Below are 18380 nucleotides of genomic sequence, written 5' to 3'. Positions count from 1 at the left end.
ACTGGAGTTATGGCGGGAGACTTTGGAGTCCAAAGGTTTTAGACTTAGTAGAACTAAAACTGAGTATATGAGATGTGACTTCGGCACTACTACTCGGGAGGAGGAAGATGTTAGTTTGGAAGGTCAAGTAGTGCCTAGGAAGGATACCTTTCGATATTTAGGATCAATGCTACAGAGGGACGGGGATATTGATGAAGATGTTAGCCATAGAATCAAAGCAGGGTGGATGAAGTGGCGGCAAGCGTCTGGTGTCCTATGTGACAAAAGGGTACCACAGAAGCTAAAAGGCAAGTTTTATAGGACGGCGATTAGACCTGCTATGTTGTATGGTGCAGAATGTTGGCCTACGAAAAGACGATATATTCAACAGCTAAGTGTCGCGGAAATGCGTATGTTGCGTTGGATTTGCGGTCATACAAGAAGGGATCGAGTTCGGAACGATGATATACGTGAGAGATTAGGGGTAGCGCCAATTGAAGAAAAGCTTGTCCAACACCGGTTGAGATGGTTTGGACATGTGCAACGGAGACCTCCAGATGCACCGGTGCGTAGTGGAATCCTAAGTCAGGATAGTAACATGAAGAGAGGCAGAGGAAGACCGAAGTTGACTTGGGTAGAGGCAATAAAAGGAGACTTGAAAGGATGGAATATACCCAAAGACTTAGCCTTAGATAGGAGTGCTTGGAAGACAGCTATTCACGTGCCTGAACCTTGATTGTTTCTGTTGGGTTTCAACTCTAGCCTACCCCAACTTGTTTAGGACTTAAAGGCTTTGTTGTTGTTGTTGTTGTAAGCGCTTGTTGCCTTAGAAAAATCAGATCTTTCTTACATAGTGTCGAATGAAGATATTTTTTAAGAAAGTTGTAAGACTTATTAATTATTATTCACTTGTTAATTGTTATGCACTTGATCCTATGGGTCAATATTCCGTATTGATTTTTCGTATACCAACCGTGTTCGACATAATTCCGTTCGAATTAGTTCGTTTCTGAAAATCTTGATATTCCATAAGTTTGTGTTCGTTTTCGTGTCTGGCTTTACCGCTTTCGCTTTTGTTTTCGTATTTAAATGTAAAAAACGGTTGAGAGGTTTTTCGACCGTTTCCGACCGTTTTCATCCCTAATAATCACATAACCAGCATTTTTATTTATAGTGTTTCCAAAAAAACATTCTTATTCATAGAACTATGATAGGGAAAGAAAACGCATGAGCACGTACACATCGACAAATAATTAAAAACAAATCAAATGGTAATACCTACACTCTCTTTGACCTACTAGCTACTTGACCCCCAAGAGGCTTCCCCTGTACAACCCAACAACGCTACACAATTTTCCGAAATTGACCACATCCTCACAGCCGCCGGTCCGTGGATTATACACCCGCACCACGCTATTGGGGTATCGCACCCAGAACGCAATGCGTCCATCGTCCAGCACCATCAACGGCTGCGCCATGATTTCGCCGTCGCCACGGAGAATCTTCCCTAGAGGAAGAGGCTCCACTCTCAGCCACGTCCCCCTGTCCAGGTCCGTCGTCAGCACCCACATGTCCATGGCGTAGGACAGGTAGTCATGGTGCACAAACACCAGGCAGCCGTTGAGCTCGACCAGGCTGAGGCTGTCGCTGCAGCAGTTGCGCATGTCGGAGGAGAGCGGGCACTGGAGGAGCGTCGGCCTCCACTCCTCCGTCGCCAGGTCGAACGAGGCGATGACGTCGTACTCGGCCCTCTGAGGGATCAAGAAGTGGGCGACCCCTCGCGTGACCGCCCAGGGCTCGGCGCCGGCCTCCAACGCTGCTTGCTGCTGCCGAGGGTGAGGATCTCGCATGGTTGCTTGGTTTCGCCGTGGCCAGCGGTGTAGACGCGGAGCACCTTGTGCTCTCCCGTCACGGGGACGTGCCCGAACACGTACGCCGACGAGGTGTTCTGGCCGTTAGGTGCCGTGTAGGCTGGGATGTTGGTGACGTCGCCGGTGGCCGCGTCGAGCACGCTGACGGCCGCCGTGCCGCCGGTGCCGACGAGGCAGAGGAGGCCGCCGGTGACGCCGAAGTGGCCGTTGCCTTGGCGGTCCAGCCGGGCGACCGTCGCGCCTGACGCCACGTCCACGAGCTTGACGTCGACGCTGGAGATGTCGGCGGCGTTGTAGACGGCGGCGACGAGGAGCGGGTTCGTCTTGCTGGTTGGCCGTCCGACGGTGCGGAGGCAGCCGAGGAGCTTCGTAGGCGGGCGCAGCTGCCCGCCGTCGTCGTCCGTGGGGAGGACGGCGGCCCCGTTGTTGGGCGGTGCTAGCAGATATGCCATCGAGTCGAGTCGAGTCAATACCCGATCGAGAACCAGAACTGGTGTGATATGATTGTGTCCGTGCGCTCTTGTGGTGGCTTATTATAAGGACCGGCTGGGTGTCCTTGAGGCGAGTCCGAGTCAGCGAGCCTCACCGTCACCGACTCTCTCAAGACTGAAGTCTCGATCCCCTTGCCCTCCCGGACAACTCTAGTTTGCCTCCCGGCGAATAAACAGATTGAAGCGACCGACGGATTGATGAGTCGTGAACTGGTTATCTGGTATGCGCCCGCTGCTCGATCGCTTATAAAGAGACGAGCTTGGGCAGATAGTTGGAGGCGGATCCGAAATTCCGAATAGAAGATCCGGCCGCGGTCTCACGTACGTTCCTCTCGCCATATATATCCGCTTCGGAGTCGCCGCCTGGATCTGGTCCGCACGACGCCCGTACGCAGGCTCGGACTCGGTGGCGACCCGAGTCCGACAGCCCCGTCGACGCGAGTCTGAACGCGTCCAGGAGAGAGCGATGAGTGTCTTTGTGAACGGTCGAATCTCATCATAGTTTGTCACGATCTCACACAGAGTTCGGATTACGAAAATGTGGCATGTCGGCCATATATTACAGTACATCAAGCCGAAAACGCAGGCCTCCTCCTGGTCCTGGGCTTCGCCCAATCATACATGCACACACACTTAGCGGTGGCTTGTGAGTCGAGCGGGCCGGGCCTCGTATCACAAATTCAGCGAGCATATGTTTTTAAGTGTTTCGAGGTGTTTTATACGTATGTTTATAAGTGTTTTATCTCAATGTTGCATATGTTTGTAATTGTTTATAATTTTTTTCAGGTGTTTTCGCAAGTGTTTCCGATGCTTGTTTCAAGTCTTTTGTCTATCTTTTTTTTATGTTGCAACTATTCTATCTGGACATTTTAAAAATAAATCGAGTGTTGCACATGTGATACGCGTGGAAAACGACCGGTGGCGCGAGGTTCGAGATAGCGTGGGCCCACTGTCGCTCGCGAGCACGACGCGCTAGACACCTGCTTCCTTCCTGTAACACTAGCGTCTAGATCGAACGTTCAGCGTTAGCAACTCTGGCATAATAATGGACGGGACCCTTCGAAAGCCGTGGCCTCTTAGGGAATGGACGAATGGTCGAGTATTTGGGCAGGCGGTTTCGGGCTTTCGGCCTTCTGGACCGTTTGATGATTTGGGCAACTATATGGGTGTGAATGTAGCCCATCTAGACGCACCAGTATCGTAATATACAGAAATCTAAAAGCCCAAGCTGGGAAATCTGTGGAATGCCCGGTGCCGTCACCGGTCACCGTGCTCCGTCACGTCGTGCCATGGCTCATCCGCAGTGCTCCCGCGCTGCCCGCGCACCGCGCGCCCGCCGTGGTCGGGCGTCCGCTGCCCACTTGCGCGCTTCCCCGCTGCTCCCCCGCCGTACGTAAAATGGACCGACCTATCCACATCACCCCGGCGCCTCCCCCTCTTTCTCCTCCCTCACCGTCACCGCGGCCCCAATCGTCACTACCGGCAGCAGGACGGTTCACCCCGCGCGTGAGGGCGACGCCGCCGAGGGCGAGGGGTGCGTCCCGCCGGATCGGCACGGGGGCGACGCACGCGACGCCATGGACGAGAACAAGGTGCGGGCTGGCACCGAAATCCCCCTCTTAATCGCGACCTGTTCTTCGGTTAACGCGTATCCGGATTTGGACTGTGGATTTGATGGGCTCGGCCCCGTCGTCGTGGCGTGGCCAGGGCTCCGGGGAGGCGCCGTTCTTCACGGACTACGGCGAGGCCAGCAGGTACGAGGTCACTGAGGTGGTCGGCAAGGGCAGCTACGGCGTGGTCGCCGCCGCCCTCGACACCCTCACTGGCGAGCACGTCGCCATCAAGAAGATTAACGACGTCTTCGAGCACATCTCCGACGCCACCCGCATCCTCCGCGAGATCAAGTTGCTCCGCCTCCTGCGCCACCCGGACATCGTCCGGATCAAGCATATCATGCTCCCGCCATCGCGCCGCGAGTTCCGCGACATTTACGTCGTCTTCGAGCTCATGGAGTCCGACCTCCACCAGGTAATCAAGGCCAACGACGACCTCACGCCCGAGCACCACCAGTTCTTCCTGTACCAGCTGCTCCGCGGCATGAAGTACATCCACGCCGCCAATGTCTTCCACCGGGACCTCAAGCCCAAGAACATTCTCGCCAACGGCGACTGCAAGCTCAAGATTTGTGACTTTGGCCTTGCTCGGGTGTCTTTCAACGATACACCTTCAGCAATATTTTGGACGGTAACCAAATCACAAACCAGAGCACATATATTGTGAGATACGATAAGCAGCCACACAGTTTAAGTTGTTGTTCTTGATGTGTAATTTAATCACAGGATTATGTGGCAACAAGATGGTATCGTGCTCCAGAACTATGCGGCTCCTTCTTTTCAAAGGTCGGATAGTTTTCATCCTGACAAAACTTATACTAGCCCTTTATTCAGGAGAACCTTTATATGAATGTCAAGTTCATAAATGGAAGGTTCTCGTGTAGGAGTACAACACTTAATTTTGCTGAATTTACAACTTAACACTTAATTTTGCAGTATACTCCTGCGATTGATATCTGGAGCATAGGATGTATATTTGCTGAAATGCTTACAGGGAAGCCTCTCTTTCCTGGCAAGAATGTGGTACATCAATTGGATCTCATGACAGATCTACTTGGCACTCCTTCATCAGAGTCACTTTCCAGGGTCAGTTCACTTTCCCTGCATCTAGTATAAGAAAATCAGTTACAGGCTTGGAGAGTTGGAGCCTTATCTTTTATTCAGAATCTCTCATAACAGAAAAAATAAGATTGCCTCATCTTAATGCTAAGAAAGTTATTGTTTTACCCCTGGCATTATATTGCAAACTAAGGTATACTAAGGTTGCGTGTGTAGATTCAGAGCTATAGCTCAATGCTGCTGAGGTATGGTTAGAGAACTGGATAATTTAGAGGTACAATTTGTGCGAGGAATAGAATTGGTGGAATAGTCAATTATATTGCTGAGCCTCGTGGGCAGATTACATAAGAGTACATTGCTTAAGGGGCAAGAAGCCTCCCTTAGAGATAAGGCAAGCTGGGATTACACGATCCTAATCTACCACATTTAGAAATATCCTAATATACTCTAACATCCCCCCTCACAGTCATAACAGGAGCGGCATAGATGGTGAGACTGGAGAAGAAGCCCGCATTCGAAAGGAAATGTTGATCAATGACCAGCGAGAGACAAACCCCAATCAAAGGATCAGGAAAAGACTCCCAGGGTGGCCAATCAACATGATTGGCAACGCGAGCCCTAGGTGCAGGCGGTGCTGCCCCTGGCGGAGATCCTCATGGGCGATCTCCCTGGGGCACGTGTAAACGGAAGTTTTAGGGTTTGTGGTCTAGGATCTAAAACTAAACTCGTGATACCACGTAGGAGGAATAGAATTGTTGGAATAGTCAATTGCATTGCTAAGTCTCGTGGGCAGATTATGTATGAGTACATTGATTAGGGGGCAAAAAGCCTCCCCTTTGAGATAAGGCAAATTGGAATTACATGATCATAATCTACCATATTTGGAGATACCCCAATATAATCTAACACAATTGGCTCATAGCGTAGTTATAACATTTAGAATTATCTGCACCTCGACCAGTTTGCTATTTTCGTCAACTGTAAAGGTTAAGCGCTTAAGTCATAACTGGCTGCATACAAGCATTTATGTTGGAACCACTGTGAAAGTATATATTGTTTATTCAGTTTCTCCAAGTTTGTATTGCATTGGTTAAGAGGCTTTTTGACAATGCGGAAGCTTAATTAATTAGTTAATGATTTCCATACAATATAATAGTAAAGCTGTGAAAATTAGCAGAATAGGTATTACATGAACATAGTCACTTTCCTTTTAAACTGATAATTGACATGCAAGGCCATCTAAATTCCCATTTCATGTGAAGGACCAGGGTTTTTCTATTACTTTTCTGTCTAAATCATGTGATAATCAAGTTTTAATATGCAATGTTAATAATAGTTTTGTTGAAAAGTCTGTAGTTCACGATGTGAAGTCCAAATCTTATATATTTGATTTCAACCATAGCATTGGCCATATCTTGATTAACTGAAAATAAACACCCTTGTATGTTGAGTTTGGGAAAAAATGTTTACACTCTAGAAGAAGAAGAAGAAAATGCTAGAGATGTATCCATCTTCAAATGTAAGACCAAACCTGATTTACTAAACCAGCATAGACTTTCTGGAGGTTTCCATCTTCAACTGCAAAGGCAACACTTGAAATACTAAGCCAGCATCCAAACTCTAGTTGAAGAGGACTTGAACCTGGATGGTTGGGTGCATCACCATATCTCCCACCCAACCATTTGAGTTAGGCTTACCTCCTTGTTTCTTGGCTCCTATTTTGATGATAATATTGTTAGTCGCTGAATTCTTACTCTTGGTAGTAGTAGAATTCTTACTCTTATCGAGAGAGGATGACACTAGGAGTTGGGACAATTTTCTGATTTATTTCCAAATGCCATACCAACCTGAGAGGTTGGGGATACATATTTATAGGCTACTAGCCAGCCAAGCATGTGCGAAGATGCCAAGCATATGCCAAGATGCTAGTCCTAGATGCTAAGGTGCTGTCCTAGATGCTAGTCCTAGATGCTGTTCTAGATGCTAAGATGCTGCTGTTCTAGCTGCAGCCCCATAAAGACCAGCCAACACAGAGACTTATCCATCATTCTCCCCCTAAGTCTTGTGCGTCGTCTTGTGGGAAAGTTGAACCATCTCGGTTTTAGAGCAGAGCTCAAGGAACTTGATCCTCCCAAGAGGCTTGGTAAGCAGGTCCGCAAGCTGGTCATTGGTGTTGATGTAGCTTGCCTTGATGCTCCCTTCCTCCAAACAGCCTCGGATGAAGTGGTACCTCACCCGGATGTGCTTACTCCGTTCATGGAAAACGGGGTTCTTTGCCAGGGCCAGAGTAGACTTGCTGTCCATCCTGAGCTCCACCGCTCTAGTGTCTCGGCCGAGGAGATCACCAAGCAGTCGAACGAGCCAGAGCGCCTGAGTCGAAGCGGTGGAGGCCGCTATGTACTCGGTCTCGCAGCTGGACAGGGCCACCACCTGCTGCTTGACCGACTGCCAGCTAACGAGGCACTTGTCGAGGAGGAAGAGGATCCCGCTCGTGCTCTTGCTGGTGTCGATGTCGCCGGCGTGGTCGCTGTCGCTGTACCCGACGAAGTGTGCCGCCCCAGGGCACCTAGGGTAGTAGAGGCTGTAGTCGAGAGTCACCGCAACGTAGCGGATGATCCTCTTCACAGTCTGCTGGTGCTCCGTCGTCGGTCGCTGCATGAACCGACTAACGTAGCCGACGGAGAATGCCAAGTCCGGCCGTGTGTGGGCGAGGTAGAGAAGGCTTTGCTCGAAGCCCATCCCCTTTAGCGTGGAATCCAACTTGGCATTCCACGCCCTCGGTGCCTGCCGCAAGCCATAGAGGGCCTTGCGCAGGCGGAGCACCTTGCCCTCCTTGCCGGGGATCGCAAATCCCGGCGGCTGGTGCACGTAGACCTCCTCATTCAAGTTGCCGTTAAGGAACGCCGACTTGATGTCCATGTGATGAACACGCCAGTCCTCCTGGGCAGCTAGCGCAAGGAGGAGTCGCACGGACTCCATCCGTGCCACGGGAGCAAAGGCGTCGTCGAAGTCGACCCCCTCCTGCTGCACGAAACCTCGTGCCACCAAACGAGCCTTGTGCTTGACGATGGCGCCAGCTTCATCCCTCTTCAGCTTGTACAATCACTTAAGGGTGATCGCGCGGTGACCACGAGGAAGGTCAGCAAGCTCCCAGGTGCGGTTCTTCTTAACCGCATCCATCTCCAATTGCATCGCGGCGCACCATGCCGCGTGTCTCTCGGCCTCTGCAAACGACCGAGGCTCGCCGTCGTCACACGCAAGGTGCAACTGCGCCTCCAGGTCGTGAGGCACTAGTCCCGGCACCGGCTGGTCGCCGAGAAGGTTCTCCATCATATGGTACCGCAACGGCTCGCCGTCGTGGTACGCATCGATGCGCTCCTCGTCGTGAGAGAGCGGAGTAGCGAGCTCAACCAGGCTGTGCTTGACACGAGCTGGTGTTGGAGTAGACGTGCCCAAAGAGGTGCCTGTCGGTGCTGGAGTGCGTGGTGCTGTTGGAGTAGCAGGCGCCGGGGTCGGTGGAGGCTCGGGACTGGGGTAGACGCGCTCGTCGAAGAAGAGCTGCCTATTCCCCCAGCTCCCTCGAAGTGAACGTACTCGACAGTGAAGTCGTCGTACGTCGGAGCTGAGCCGTCGTCCACCGCCTTGTCCCACGCCCATCCTCGCCCTTCGTTGAACACAACGTCGCGCGCCGTGCGCACACGCTGTGTCTTTGGGTCGAGGATGTGGTAGGCCTTCGAGCCCTCCGCGTAGCCGATGAACACTCCCAGAGTGCTCCTGTCGTCGAGCTTGCTGATGTGGCCAAGCTCCTTGGCGAACGCGAGGCAGCCGAAAACCCGCAAGTGGGAGACCGTCGGCTTGCGCCCATGCCAAGCCTCGTACGACGTCCTGCCGTCGAGCGCCTTGGTAGGCGAGCGGTTGAGGATGTAGACGGCCGACACCACCGCCTCTCCCTACAAGACAGCCGGCATCCCCCTCTGCTTGAGAAGGGCCCGAGCCATCCCCACAACCGTCTGGTTGCGCCGCTCGACGGCGTCGTTCTGCTGTGGGCTGTACGGCGCGGAGTAGTGGCGCTGAATGCCCTTATCAGCGCAGTACGACGCGAATTCAGCCGCCGTGAATTCGCCGCTGTTGTCGGTGCGCAGCACGCGCAGCTTGCGGCCGCACTCCGCCTCCGCAGCAGCCTACGAGCGCCTGATGGCGTCCGCAGCCTCTCCCTTGCTGCCGAGGACCAGCACCCACATGTAGCGGGAGAGGTTGTCGACGAGCAGCAGGAAGTAGCGTCGTCCTCCCGGTGTGGCCGGTGTCACCAGGCCACACAAGTCCCCGTGCACAAGCTCGAGCCTCTCCTTGGCTCGAGAGCTCGCCCGCTGGGGAAAAGTGAGTCGCCTCTGCTTCATCAACACGCAGACGTCGCAGAGCTGCTCCACATGGTCGAGGCACGGCAGGCCTCGCACCATCTCCGTGGCACTGAGCCGCTTCAGGGCCTCGAAGTGAAGGTGCCTGAAGCGCTCGTGCCACTGCCACGCCTCGTCATCCCGACGAGCAGCGAGACAGAGGGGTTGTGCCACCTGCACGTTAAAGACGTAGAGTCGATTTGCGCTTCTGGATACCTTGGGAAGAAGGCGGCGACGGCGATCCCAAATCCTCATGACTCCATCCTCAACCACCACGCGCGAACCGTTCTCATCCAGCTGTCCCAAGCTGATGATGGAGTTCCTCAACGCTGGGATGTAGTAGACTCTGGTAAGCAGCCTGTGCTCACCAGACACGACAGTGAAGATGACGGAGCCGACGCCCTTGGCATTCCCAAACTTGACGGAGCCTCGGACGCTAGAGTCAAGCTCGGTGAAGAACTCCCGTCGACCGGTCATGTGATGGGTGGCGCCGGTGTCGAGGCACCACCCGTCAGTCTTGTCGTTGCCGGAGCCGTCGCCGAGGAGGGCGTGTGCTTTTGGCTCGTCAAGGTGGAGGAGAGCCGCTGCGGCCGGTGCCGCTGGAGGTAGCTCGATGCTTGCATGTGCCATGAACAGAGCCGGCTCCTCCTCCGCCTGTGCGACGTGGGCCTGGCCGCGTCGTGGCTGTCGACGGTCCTTGGCCCAATGGCCAAGCTGGCCACAGTTGCGGCAGGTGTCGTCTCATGCCGGCTTGTGCTTGCCGGCGGCGCCGCCTTGGGCGCCTCCGCGGGCATCACCCCCGGCACGCCCTCGCGCCCCGACCTGGGCGTCTCTGTGCGCCTTGCGCAGCTTGCCACGCTTGCGGCCTCCTGCCGCGGAAGAAGGCTCCCCCTTCTTCCGGTCACCTTGGTAGGCAGCCCATTGCTCCCGAGTGAGAAGGAGCTTCCCGCCAGTGGTGATGGGCCCCGAGAGAGACTGTGGCTCATCGCTGTCGACGACCTTGAGGCGACCTATCGCCTCCTCGATCGACATCGTGGAGAGATCTAGCAGGGACTCGATCGATCGAGCCATCTGCTTGTACTTCTCGGGGACGCAGCGGAAGAGCTTTTCGACAGCTCTCCTTGCCGTAGGTGTCATCGCCGAACTGCACCATCTTCTGCAACAGAGTGTTGAGACGGAGAGCAAAGTCATCAACGTCCTCACCTGGTTTGAAGGCCAGGTTCTCCCACTTCTTGCGAAGTGCCTGCAGTGTGGACTTGCGGGCGCGGCCGCTGCCGATGTGTGTCGTAGCGATGGCGTCCCAAGCCTCCTTGGCAGTCCACTTGTTGGTAAGCGAGAACTGCATCTCGGACGGGACTGCAGCGATGAGGGCATCCAGTGCCCGTCGATCCTGGTCGTAGTCGACGTCGCCGTACCGGACTGCCTCCCACATGTGCCGCACCTTGAGCTTTACCCTCATCACCGCAGCCCACTCGACGTAGTTGGTCTTAGTGAGGGTAGGCCACCCACCGCCAGGGCCGACGTCCCTGACAACAGCCTGGAGCTCGTGGTAACCACGGTATCGATCCGGGGAGAGAGAGCCACGCTGCTTGTGAAGGCCGCGCTCTCCATCGACCCGTCCGCCACCGTTGCCGTGCGCGCCTCCTCTAGGAGCGCCACCGCCGTGTGCGCCTCCTCCAGGGTCGCCACCGCCGTGCGCGCCTTCTCCAGGAGGCCACCGCCGTGCGCGCCTCCTCCAGGAGCGCCGTCGGCGCGTCCACGCCTGTATAGGCTGCCGCCGCGCTCGTGGGCGTGCGCGGCTGCCCACTGTGCCACCCGCGCTTGCGCTGCCTCCCTCCCCAGCAGCTCGAGGTCCACGTCGGCGCTGTCGTCAGCAGAAACGGAGCTGCTGATGCTGCCGCGCAGAGCTTCGACCTCTGCTGCCGCCGCACGCGCTGCATCCGCCGCCGTCGCTGCTTCCGCCTCCGCTCTGGCTGCTGCCAGCTCCGCCGCTGCCAGCCTCGATGCCCTTGTCACCACCGCAGCGGTCTTTGTCGCTGCTCGCTCGCGTTCCTCTGTTGCGGCAAGTTCGGCCTCCTGCCGACGCCACGTGCTCGAGGCGACCGAGCGCTGAGACTGCCCTGCGGACATGACGCGCTACCGGGGGGCTGTTGCGTGGGGAGAGGGCTGCTTCAGACGAGCTGGGAGAGGAATGAGCAGGAGCGGCCGGAGCTGCTGCTGCTCCCAGCTGGTGCTGTTGCGCGGCTGGGAAAGGAGATGAGCAGGAGATGCTCAGGCTACAGGATAGTACGGCTCTGATACCAGTTGTTAGTCGCTGAATTCTTACTCTTGGTAGTAGCAGAATTCTTACTCTCATTGAGAGAGGATGACACTAGGAGTTGGGGTAATTTTCTGATTTATTTCCAAATGCCATACCAACCTGAGGGGTTGGGGATATATATTTATAGGCTGCTAGCCAGCCAAGCATATGCCAAGATGCCAAGCATATGCTAAGATGCTAGTCCCATATGCTAAGGTGCTGCCCTAGATGCTGTCCTAGATGCTAAGATGCTGCTGTCCTAGCTGCAGCCCCACAAAGACCAGCCAACACAGAGACTTATCCATCAAATATAAGTTATATAAGTGTGTTTCAGTTGATACATAGTGTGTTTTAATCAATGTTTTCAGATCGTATTATCGAGGCTAGTCGTATGACCACCGATCAGACGACTAATCGCGATTAGTCGTCGATAAGGGTCGATTAGTCGGTCCTAATCGGTCTAATCGGCTAGTCGGACATTTAGTCGTCCTTGTGGCTAGATGACCTGATCGACCATGTATATACTATATATATGATGTAAATATATGTAAACATGGCCATAATAAATAGGTAAATGTTAGAGGCAAGCAACCAAGCACAGTTTGGCATGTAATCATGTTTGCAATGAATCATTATTATGGTGATTTGGCCACTTACCTGTAACTGCTGCTTGCTGATGCCTGATGGTGTCATGGTGAGTGTTGACTGCTGACCAAAGAAAAACTAGCTGCTGCTTGCTGAATCTGATGTCTGAACTCTGAAACTGCTGACCAAAGAAAAACTAGCTGCTTGCTGCTGCTTGCTGCTGCGGACGGACGGAGCAGCTGCGGGCGGAGCTGCTCGGACGGACGGACGGGCGGAGCTGCTCGGACGGAGCTGCTGCAGGCGGAGCTGCTGCGGACGGACGGACGGAGCTGCTGCGGGCGGAGCTGCTGCGGACGGACGGACAGACGGAGCAGCTGCGGGCGGTGCTGCTCGGACGGACGGACGGGCGGAGCTGCTTGGACGGAGCTGCTGCGGGCGGAGTTGCTGCGGACGGACGGACGGGCGGAACTGCTCGGACGGAGCTGCTGCGGGTGGAGCTGCGGACACCAGCGAGGGGCGCGGCCGGAGCTGCGGACGCCGGCGAGGGAGATCCAGAGGCAGGCCGCCGGCGGCTGCGAGAGAGAGGCAGAGAGCAGCGGGAGCTGGAAATGTGCCGTCACCCAGTCACTCACTCACTCCTTTCTTCTTACCCTAATGGGCCAGCTAAAGGTGGGCCGAATTTTTTAGCTGGGCCAAATTCTCCCTCCCCCGAACTAGTCGTCCGGCTAGTCTGATCGGACGACTAATCGTGATTAGTCGCAACTTATCGGACGATAAGTTTTCTAATCGGTCTAAACTAATCGAGGGCCCTTATCGAGCACCTGGTTACGATAAGGACGACTAATCGCGATTAATCGCGATTAGTCGTCCGATCTGAAAACATTGGTTTTAATTTGTTAGCAATATACCCCCTCCATCTAGGAATGATAAACATATTTTGATTGGGAAAATTCACATTTTACAAATTTTGACCAACAATTAGTCAAAATTATATGCAAGTTTAGGTCATAAAACTTGCTTCAATACATTTGTATTCAAAGTGCCTTTGAGATGGCGTTGATTCTTTAGCTATTGACAACCTATTGTAAGAGAAATTAAGGTTCAAAGTATACTTTGCATGACTTTTCTTTGATCAAAATATGCTTACCATTCTTGGATGAAGGGATTAATGTGTTCCTTTTGGTCCAACAATCATAATGCAACCGTTTTTGCTACACTAAGCTATTTTCACCCTCTAATCGTTTGTAGATTCGAAATGAAAAGGCTCGCCGATACTTGGGTAACATGAGAAAAAAACATCCAGTTCCTTTTACGCAGAAGTTTCCTGGTATAGATCCAATGGCTCTTCATTTGCTTGAACGTCTACTTGCTTTTGATCCGAAGGATCGACCAACTGCTGCAGAGGTAGTAGCAATGTCAGCAAGAAGCGGTAGTTTCAAAATGTTGTATTATTAGTTATGCTCAATACTGATATTACAATAGTGGAATTCAAGGCCTTAACAGATCCATACTTTACTGGATTAGCAAATTCTGAACGTGAACCGATAACACAACCAATCTCAAAATTTGAGTTTGAGTTTGAAAGAAGGAAGCTGGCCAGAGATGATGTTCGGGAATTAATTTACAGAGAGGTACTTTTAGTTAATTCTACTGTGGTTATTATGGTATTATGTTTACTAATTCATGATGTATCTGTTTAGACATTGGAATACCATCCTCAGATGTTGCAGGAGTTTCTTGGTGGTGGGGATAAGGCGAACTTTGTGTACCCGAGGTGTGCATGTTGTTCTGTTGCTCTTCTTAAATGCGGATTATACTGTCTTTGAAAAGTCTATAGTATACTTCATTTGTTTGATAGTATTGAGAAACACAACAAAGAAAGACATAATCGAATTCCTTTTTCTGAAAGATGTGTGCTATCTTAATTTTTTTCTCACTGGGTAAAATTTGGTAAAAATGTTTATTTTTAGTTGGTGTTACTTGACATCTCTACTCTGAACTTTAACATGTTGCAATGGTAATATAAAATTGCACTGTTTGGGAGAACTTCGCCATATTACATGAAAAAAATAGAAGGCTAGTGCAGATCATTGCTCTTATAATTGCAGAATGAAACCTAACATGGTGAAGTGCTCCCATAGCGCAAATCACCTGTTAAATTACTTACATTAGAGAACAGCATATCAAAACTTTTAAATGCTAAACAATTTTGTTTTTATCCAAGTTTCTTTTCTATTCAAACGGAATGAACTTGTATCTTTGATGCACTGTATATCGAATCCAAGCATTGGACTTTGCTGAGCATGATAAGGAGTATTCTATTGCAAAGCTAATTTGTTGAGGGGCTGTTGTAATTGTACTAATGGTAATGGATGCACTATTGACAGTGGGGTGGATCGTTTCAAGAGACAATTCGCTCATCTCGAAGAAAGTGCTGCTAAGGGTGAGAAGACTAGCCCACAGCTGCGGCAGCATGCTTCCTTACCAAGGCAATACTTCTGCCAATATTCTAAAGGACTTGAAAAGATGATTCAGTGGTCTTTAGTTTTACTGTATGATCGTGAGTTAAGTGTGCATATCCTATGGGGTGGGTAGGAGTAGGAGTTGTTTCTCTTTTGTTGGGATGTAAATCAAAAGTTCAAAGGGTGCAAGTTGTTTATCTTGTATTGATACCAACGTAGAATTACTGGCTGTGAATTTCTCTAGTACTAATAGTTCTTGCATCCTGTCGCAGGGAAAGAGTAAATGACAGTGGCGACGACCTTGAGAAGCCAAGTGCAGATTACTGCATAAGATTGCATGTATGTGAGCCACTCTCAAGTGCTCGTAACTTTCTGAAGAGCGAAAGCATCAGTGCTTCCCAGTGTGTGGTCATCAAACAAAAGCGAGAGAAAGATGTAAGTACAATAACAATATCCTATAATATACCAATTGATTCAAGTTGGTCTATCAAGATGACCCTGCTGTCACCTGGTAATTACTAATTTTCAACCAATACAAATGTGAAAGAGAAACTAAAAGGTGTCAGTCAAGTATAATAGAGTGGAACTCAAAAAGCTAATGTTGATTGTTAGATAGAGTACACTTTACTTCCCTAATTACCTTATTATATGAAAATACTGGGGTGTGGATTTTTACTCCTATTGCCAAGCATAACCAGCGAGTTATTATCAAAATCAGCAATGCTGATTGCTTCCAACAATAACAAAAGAGAGACGCAGGCAGGAGAAGTTGATACTGACTCCACCATTTAAAGGGTCCTCTTCTATTATATACTCGTAACAGATTTTGTGTACAGATCTGCTGACTGCTGTTATGTTACTACTGGTTGCCTTTCCTGTGCTTTCATTTTCGCATGACATTGTTCTGGACTTCTGGCCGAACAACCTACCCCACATGATCTACGAGCTACGACTCCACAAGGGTCCAACGGCCCCTAGGTTTCAGAACCATGATGCTTGTTCCAGAATCTTGTTGTTACTCATCGAATGCACTGAAGTTACATACATTATAAGTTGATATCTTGACTGAATGAATTATTATTGACATGCTAAATGGTGTATTAAATACGTACTTTTCAGGAGGAATCTATATCTGAGTATGTGAACGATCCAGTTGATGGTGTGCCACAGAGGATTGCTCAACTCAAAACCTGACAGCCTTAAGGTACATACCAGCAAGACTGATCTGTGCACATCGACCTGGCCATAGGGGGGACTTGGGAAGGCTGATTCTACGATCTTTGAGACTCAGTAGCCACAATCGTTTTTTGATAATTGTAGTGCATTGTGTTGTATCCCCCCTTCATCTTTCTATCTTGGAGCTAGATATGTTTGACTCCAGCTCCAGATTTTTGTCAGATGGAATTCCTATTCACCCATGATCTGATTAGCTAGTTAAGTATAGGTTAGCCAGTAATTAATCGTAGCATATACAATGTGTTCCAACACACTTTTCTAACAAATATTGACATATTTGTTAGAATAAACTGCTGCTTTCTTGTGTGAACACACAACAAGGGGGAAGACGGCGCCGAAAAGGCTCCCTGTTGTGGTACTGTAGCCGCTGTCAGAGGTAGGCACCGAACGGCTCACCTGCCGCACTATAGCCACATGCAGGGACAGGCACAGAAGTCAGTCCTGTTGTGTTATCTAGTTACTGTTGCAGCATGTGCGCTGCACTAGGACTAGATGGATAGAGTTGTATAAATAGACTACCACGACAACTCAGTAAAGAGAGTTTAGATTTGTCATCTCCCATACAGGGTTTCGGCCAACGATGATGTCTTGTACTGTGTGTGTATGTTTTGTTTTTCCTCTTCTTCAACCTCTAGCCATAGTGCGTGGGGACGGACAACGCTTGTTCGTGGTCGGCTTAGCTAGTAGGTGCTCGGTAACACTAGCGGGTGCTTGGCAAAACTAGAGAGTGGTTCACTCATCTGAGCCGGTGATCCTGTGGGCTAACAATTTGTATCAGAGTCGTACAAGCGTCGTCGCCAGACTAACCGCTGTTGATGATGGGCGGTTCGGAGATGGACGATAGCAGTGGCATTGCTGTGGCTGCCCAGCCACGATCGGAGGTCGTTGTTCGCACGGTGCGGGAGGTCAGCGGCATCAGTTGGCTGACACTGACTCGCACCAACTATGGAGAGTGGTCGGTGACCATGAAGGTTAAGCTCAGAGCTCGACGGCTCTGGAATGCTGTTGACAAGGGCACCGACAATGAGGAAAATGATATGTCAGCATTGGAGTTTATCCTCGCTGCTGTACCGGCAGAGTATAGGGAGCCGTTAGGGACAAAGAGCTTTGCTAAGGAGGCGTGGGAGGCTATTACGGCGATGCGCGTCGGTTTCGACCGTGCAAAGAAGGCGATGACCTAGCTTCTGAAGCAGGATTACGTCAACCTCAAGTTCAAGAATGGTGAAATGGTGGAGGACTTCTTCCTCCACCTGCAGACACTCATCAACAAGCTGAAGAGCCATGGCGTCACCATCGACGAAGAGGAGGCGGTCTCTAAGTACATCCACTCCGTGCCGGCAAAGTACATCCAGATCGCTCTCTCCATAAAGACGATGCTGGACTTGTCCACCCTCACCATTGAGGATGTGACAGGCCGTCTGCGGGCGGTGGACGAGCGCCTGGAGCAGGCGGCAGCAACGAAGGACAACGTCAAACTGCTGCTAACGGAAGAGGAGTGGGCTGTTCGGAGGTACTCCGGGAAGGCAGCCTCCTCTAGCCGTGGTGACGATGGCAAGCGCCGCGGCAAGGCTTCTTCGGAGAAGAAGCAGGTCGACCCCAACGCCTATCGGCGCTGCGGGAAGATGGGCCATTGGGCACAGGAGTGCCTAAATCGCAAGCAGGAGAAGAAGGCTCAGGCTCATCTAGCGCAAGCTGATGATGAGGATGATGCCATTAGACTCTAGTGCCAGCAACCACATGACGGGCTCCAAGGAATCCTTCTCCGAGCTCGACGACGATGTTATCGGTACGGTGAAGTTTGGTGACGGCTCAAGGGTGGCTATCCAAGGGCGCAACACCATCATCTTCAGGTGCTAGAACGGGGAGCATCGCATGCTAACGGATGTGTATTACATCCCGCGGCTGCGTTCCAACATCATCAGCATTGGTCAGCTGGATGAGCGCGGTAGCGAGGTACTGATCAAGGACGGAGTCCTTAGGATCAGGGACCGGGAGCAGCGACTTCTTGCCAAGATGAAGAGATCCCTGAATCGGTTGTACCTGCTCGACCTGAAGGTAGAGCAGCCGGTGTGCCTGGCGGTAAGGCACACCGAGGAACCGTAGATGTGACATGCTCGGTTCGGACATCTCAGCTTCGACGCACTTGGTCGGCTGGAGAAGATGGTCAGAGGGCTACCCCACATCAAGCACAGAGGCGAGTTGTGTGACAACTGCCTAGCCGAGAAGCAGAGGAGGCTACCATTCCTAAAGGTGGCTAAGTATCGCGCGAAGGACGCTCTCGAGCTCATCCACGACGACCTCTGTGGGCCGATCACGCTAGCTACAAACGGTGGTTGGTGGTACTTCCTCCTGTTCGTGGATGATTGTAGTCGCTACATTGGCTGCAACTCC

General features: G+C 51.6%; 1 protein-coding gene and 1 pseudogene across 1 annotated transcript; one reads left to right on the top strand and one right to left on the bottom strand.

The window, feature by feature from the left end:
- Positions 1-1280: 1280 nt before the first annotated feature.
- Positions 1281-2302, bottom strand: LOC136460805 (uncharacterized; annotated as a pseudogene).
- A 1296-nt stretch (positions 2303-3598) lies between these two features.
- Positions 3599-16555, top strand: LOC136456297 (mitogen-activated protein kinase 16-like). Its single transcript, XM_066456114.1, has 10 exons — positions 3599-3933; positions 4049-4585; positions 4681-4740; positions 4891-5040; positions 13540-13695; positions 13785-13922; positions 13992-14065; positions 14679-14780; positions 15026-15188; positions 15873-16555. Exons 1-10 carry the CDS (start codon positions 3919-3921, stop codon positions 15945-15947), a joined length of 1470 nt encoding a protein of 489 aa, XP_066312211.1. The 5' UTR covers positions 3599-3918; the 3' UTR covers positions 15948-16555.
- The last annotated feature ends 1825 nt before the right edge of the window (positions 16556-18380 follow it).

Source organism: Miscanthus floridulus, chromosome 6, assembly GCF_019320115.1.
Source record: "Miscanthus floridulus cultivar M001 chromosome 6, ASM1932011v1, whole genome shotgun sequence".
Classification (NCBI taxonomy): domain Eukaryota; kingdom Viridiplantae; phylum Streptophyta; class Magnoliopsida; order Poales; family Poaceae; genus Miscanthus; species Miscanthus floridulus.
Note: the sequence above shows the minus strand (reverse complement) of the source record. Positions and strands in the feature narration are given on the sequence as shown.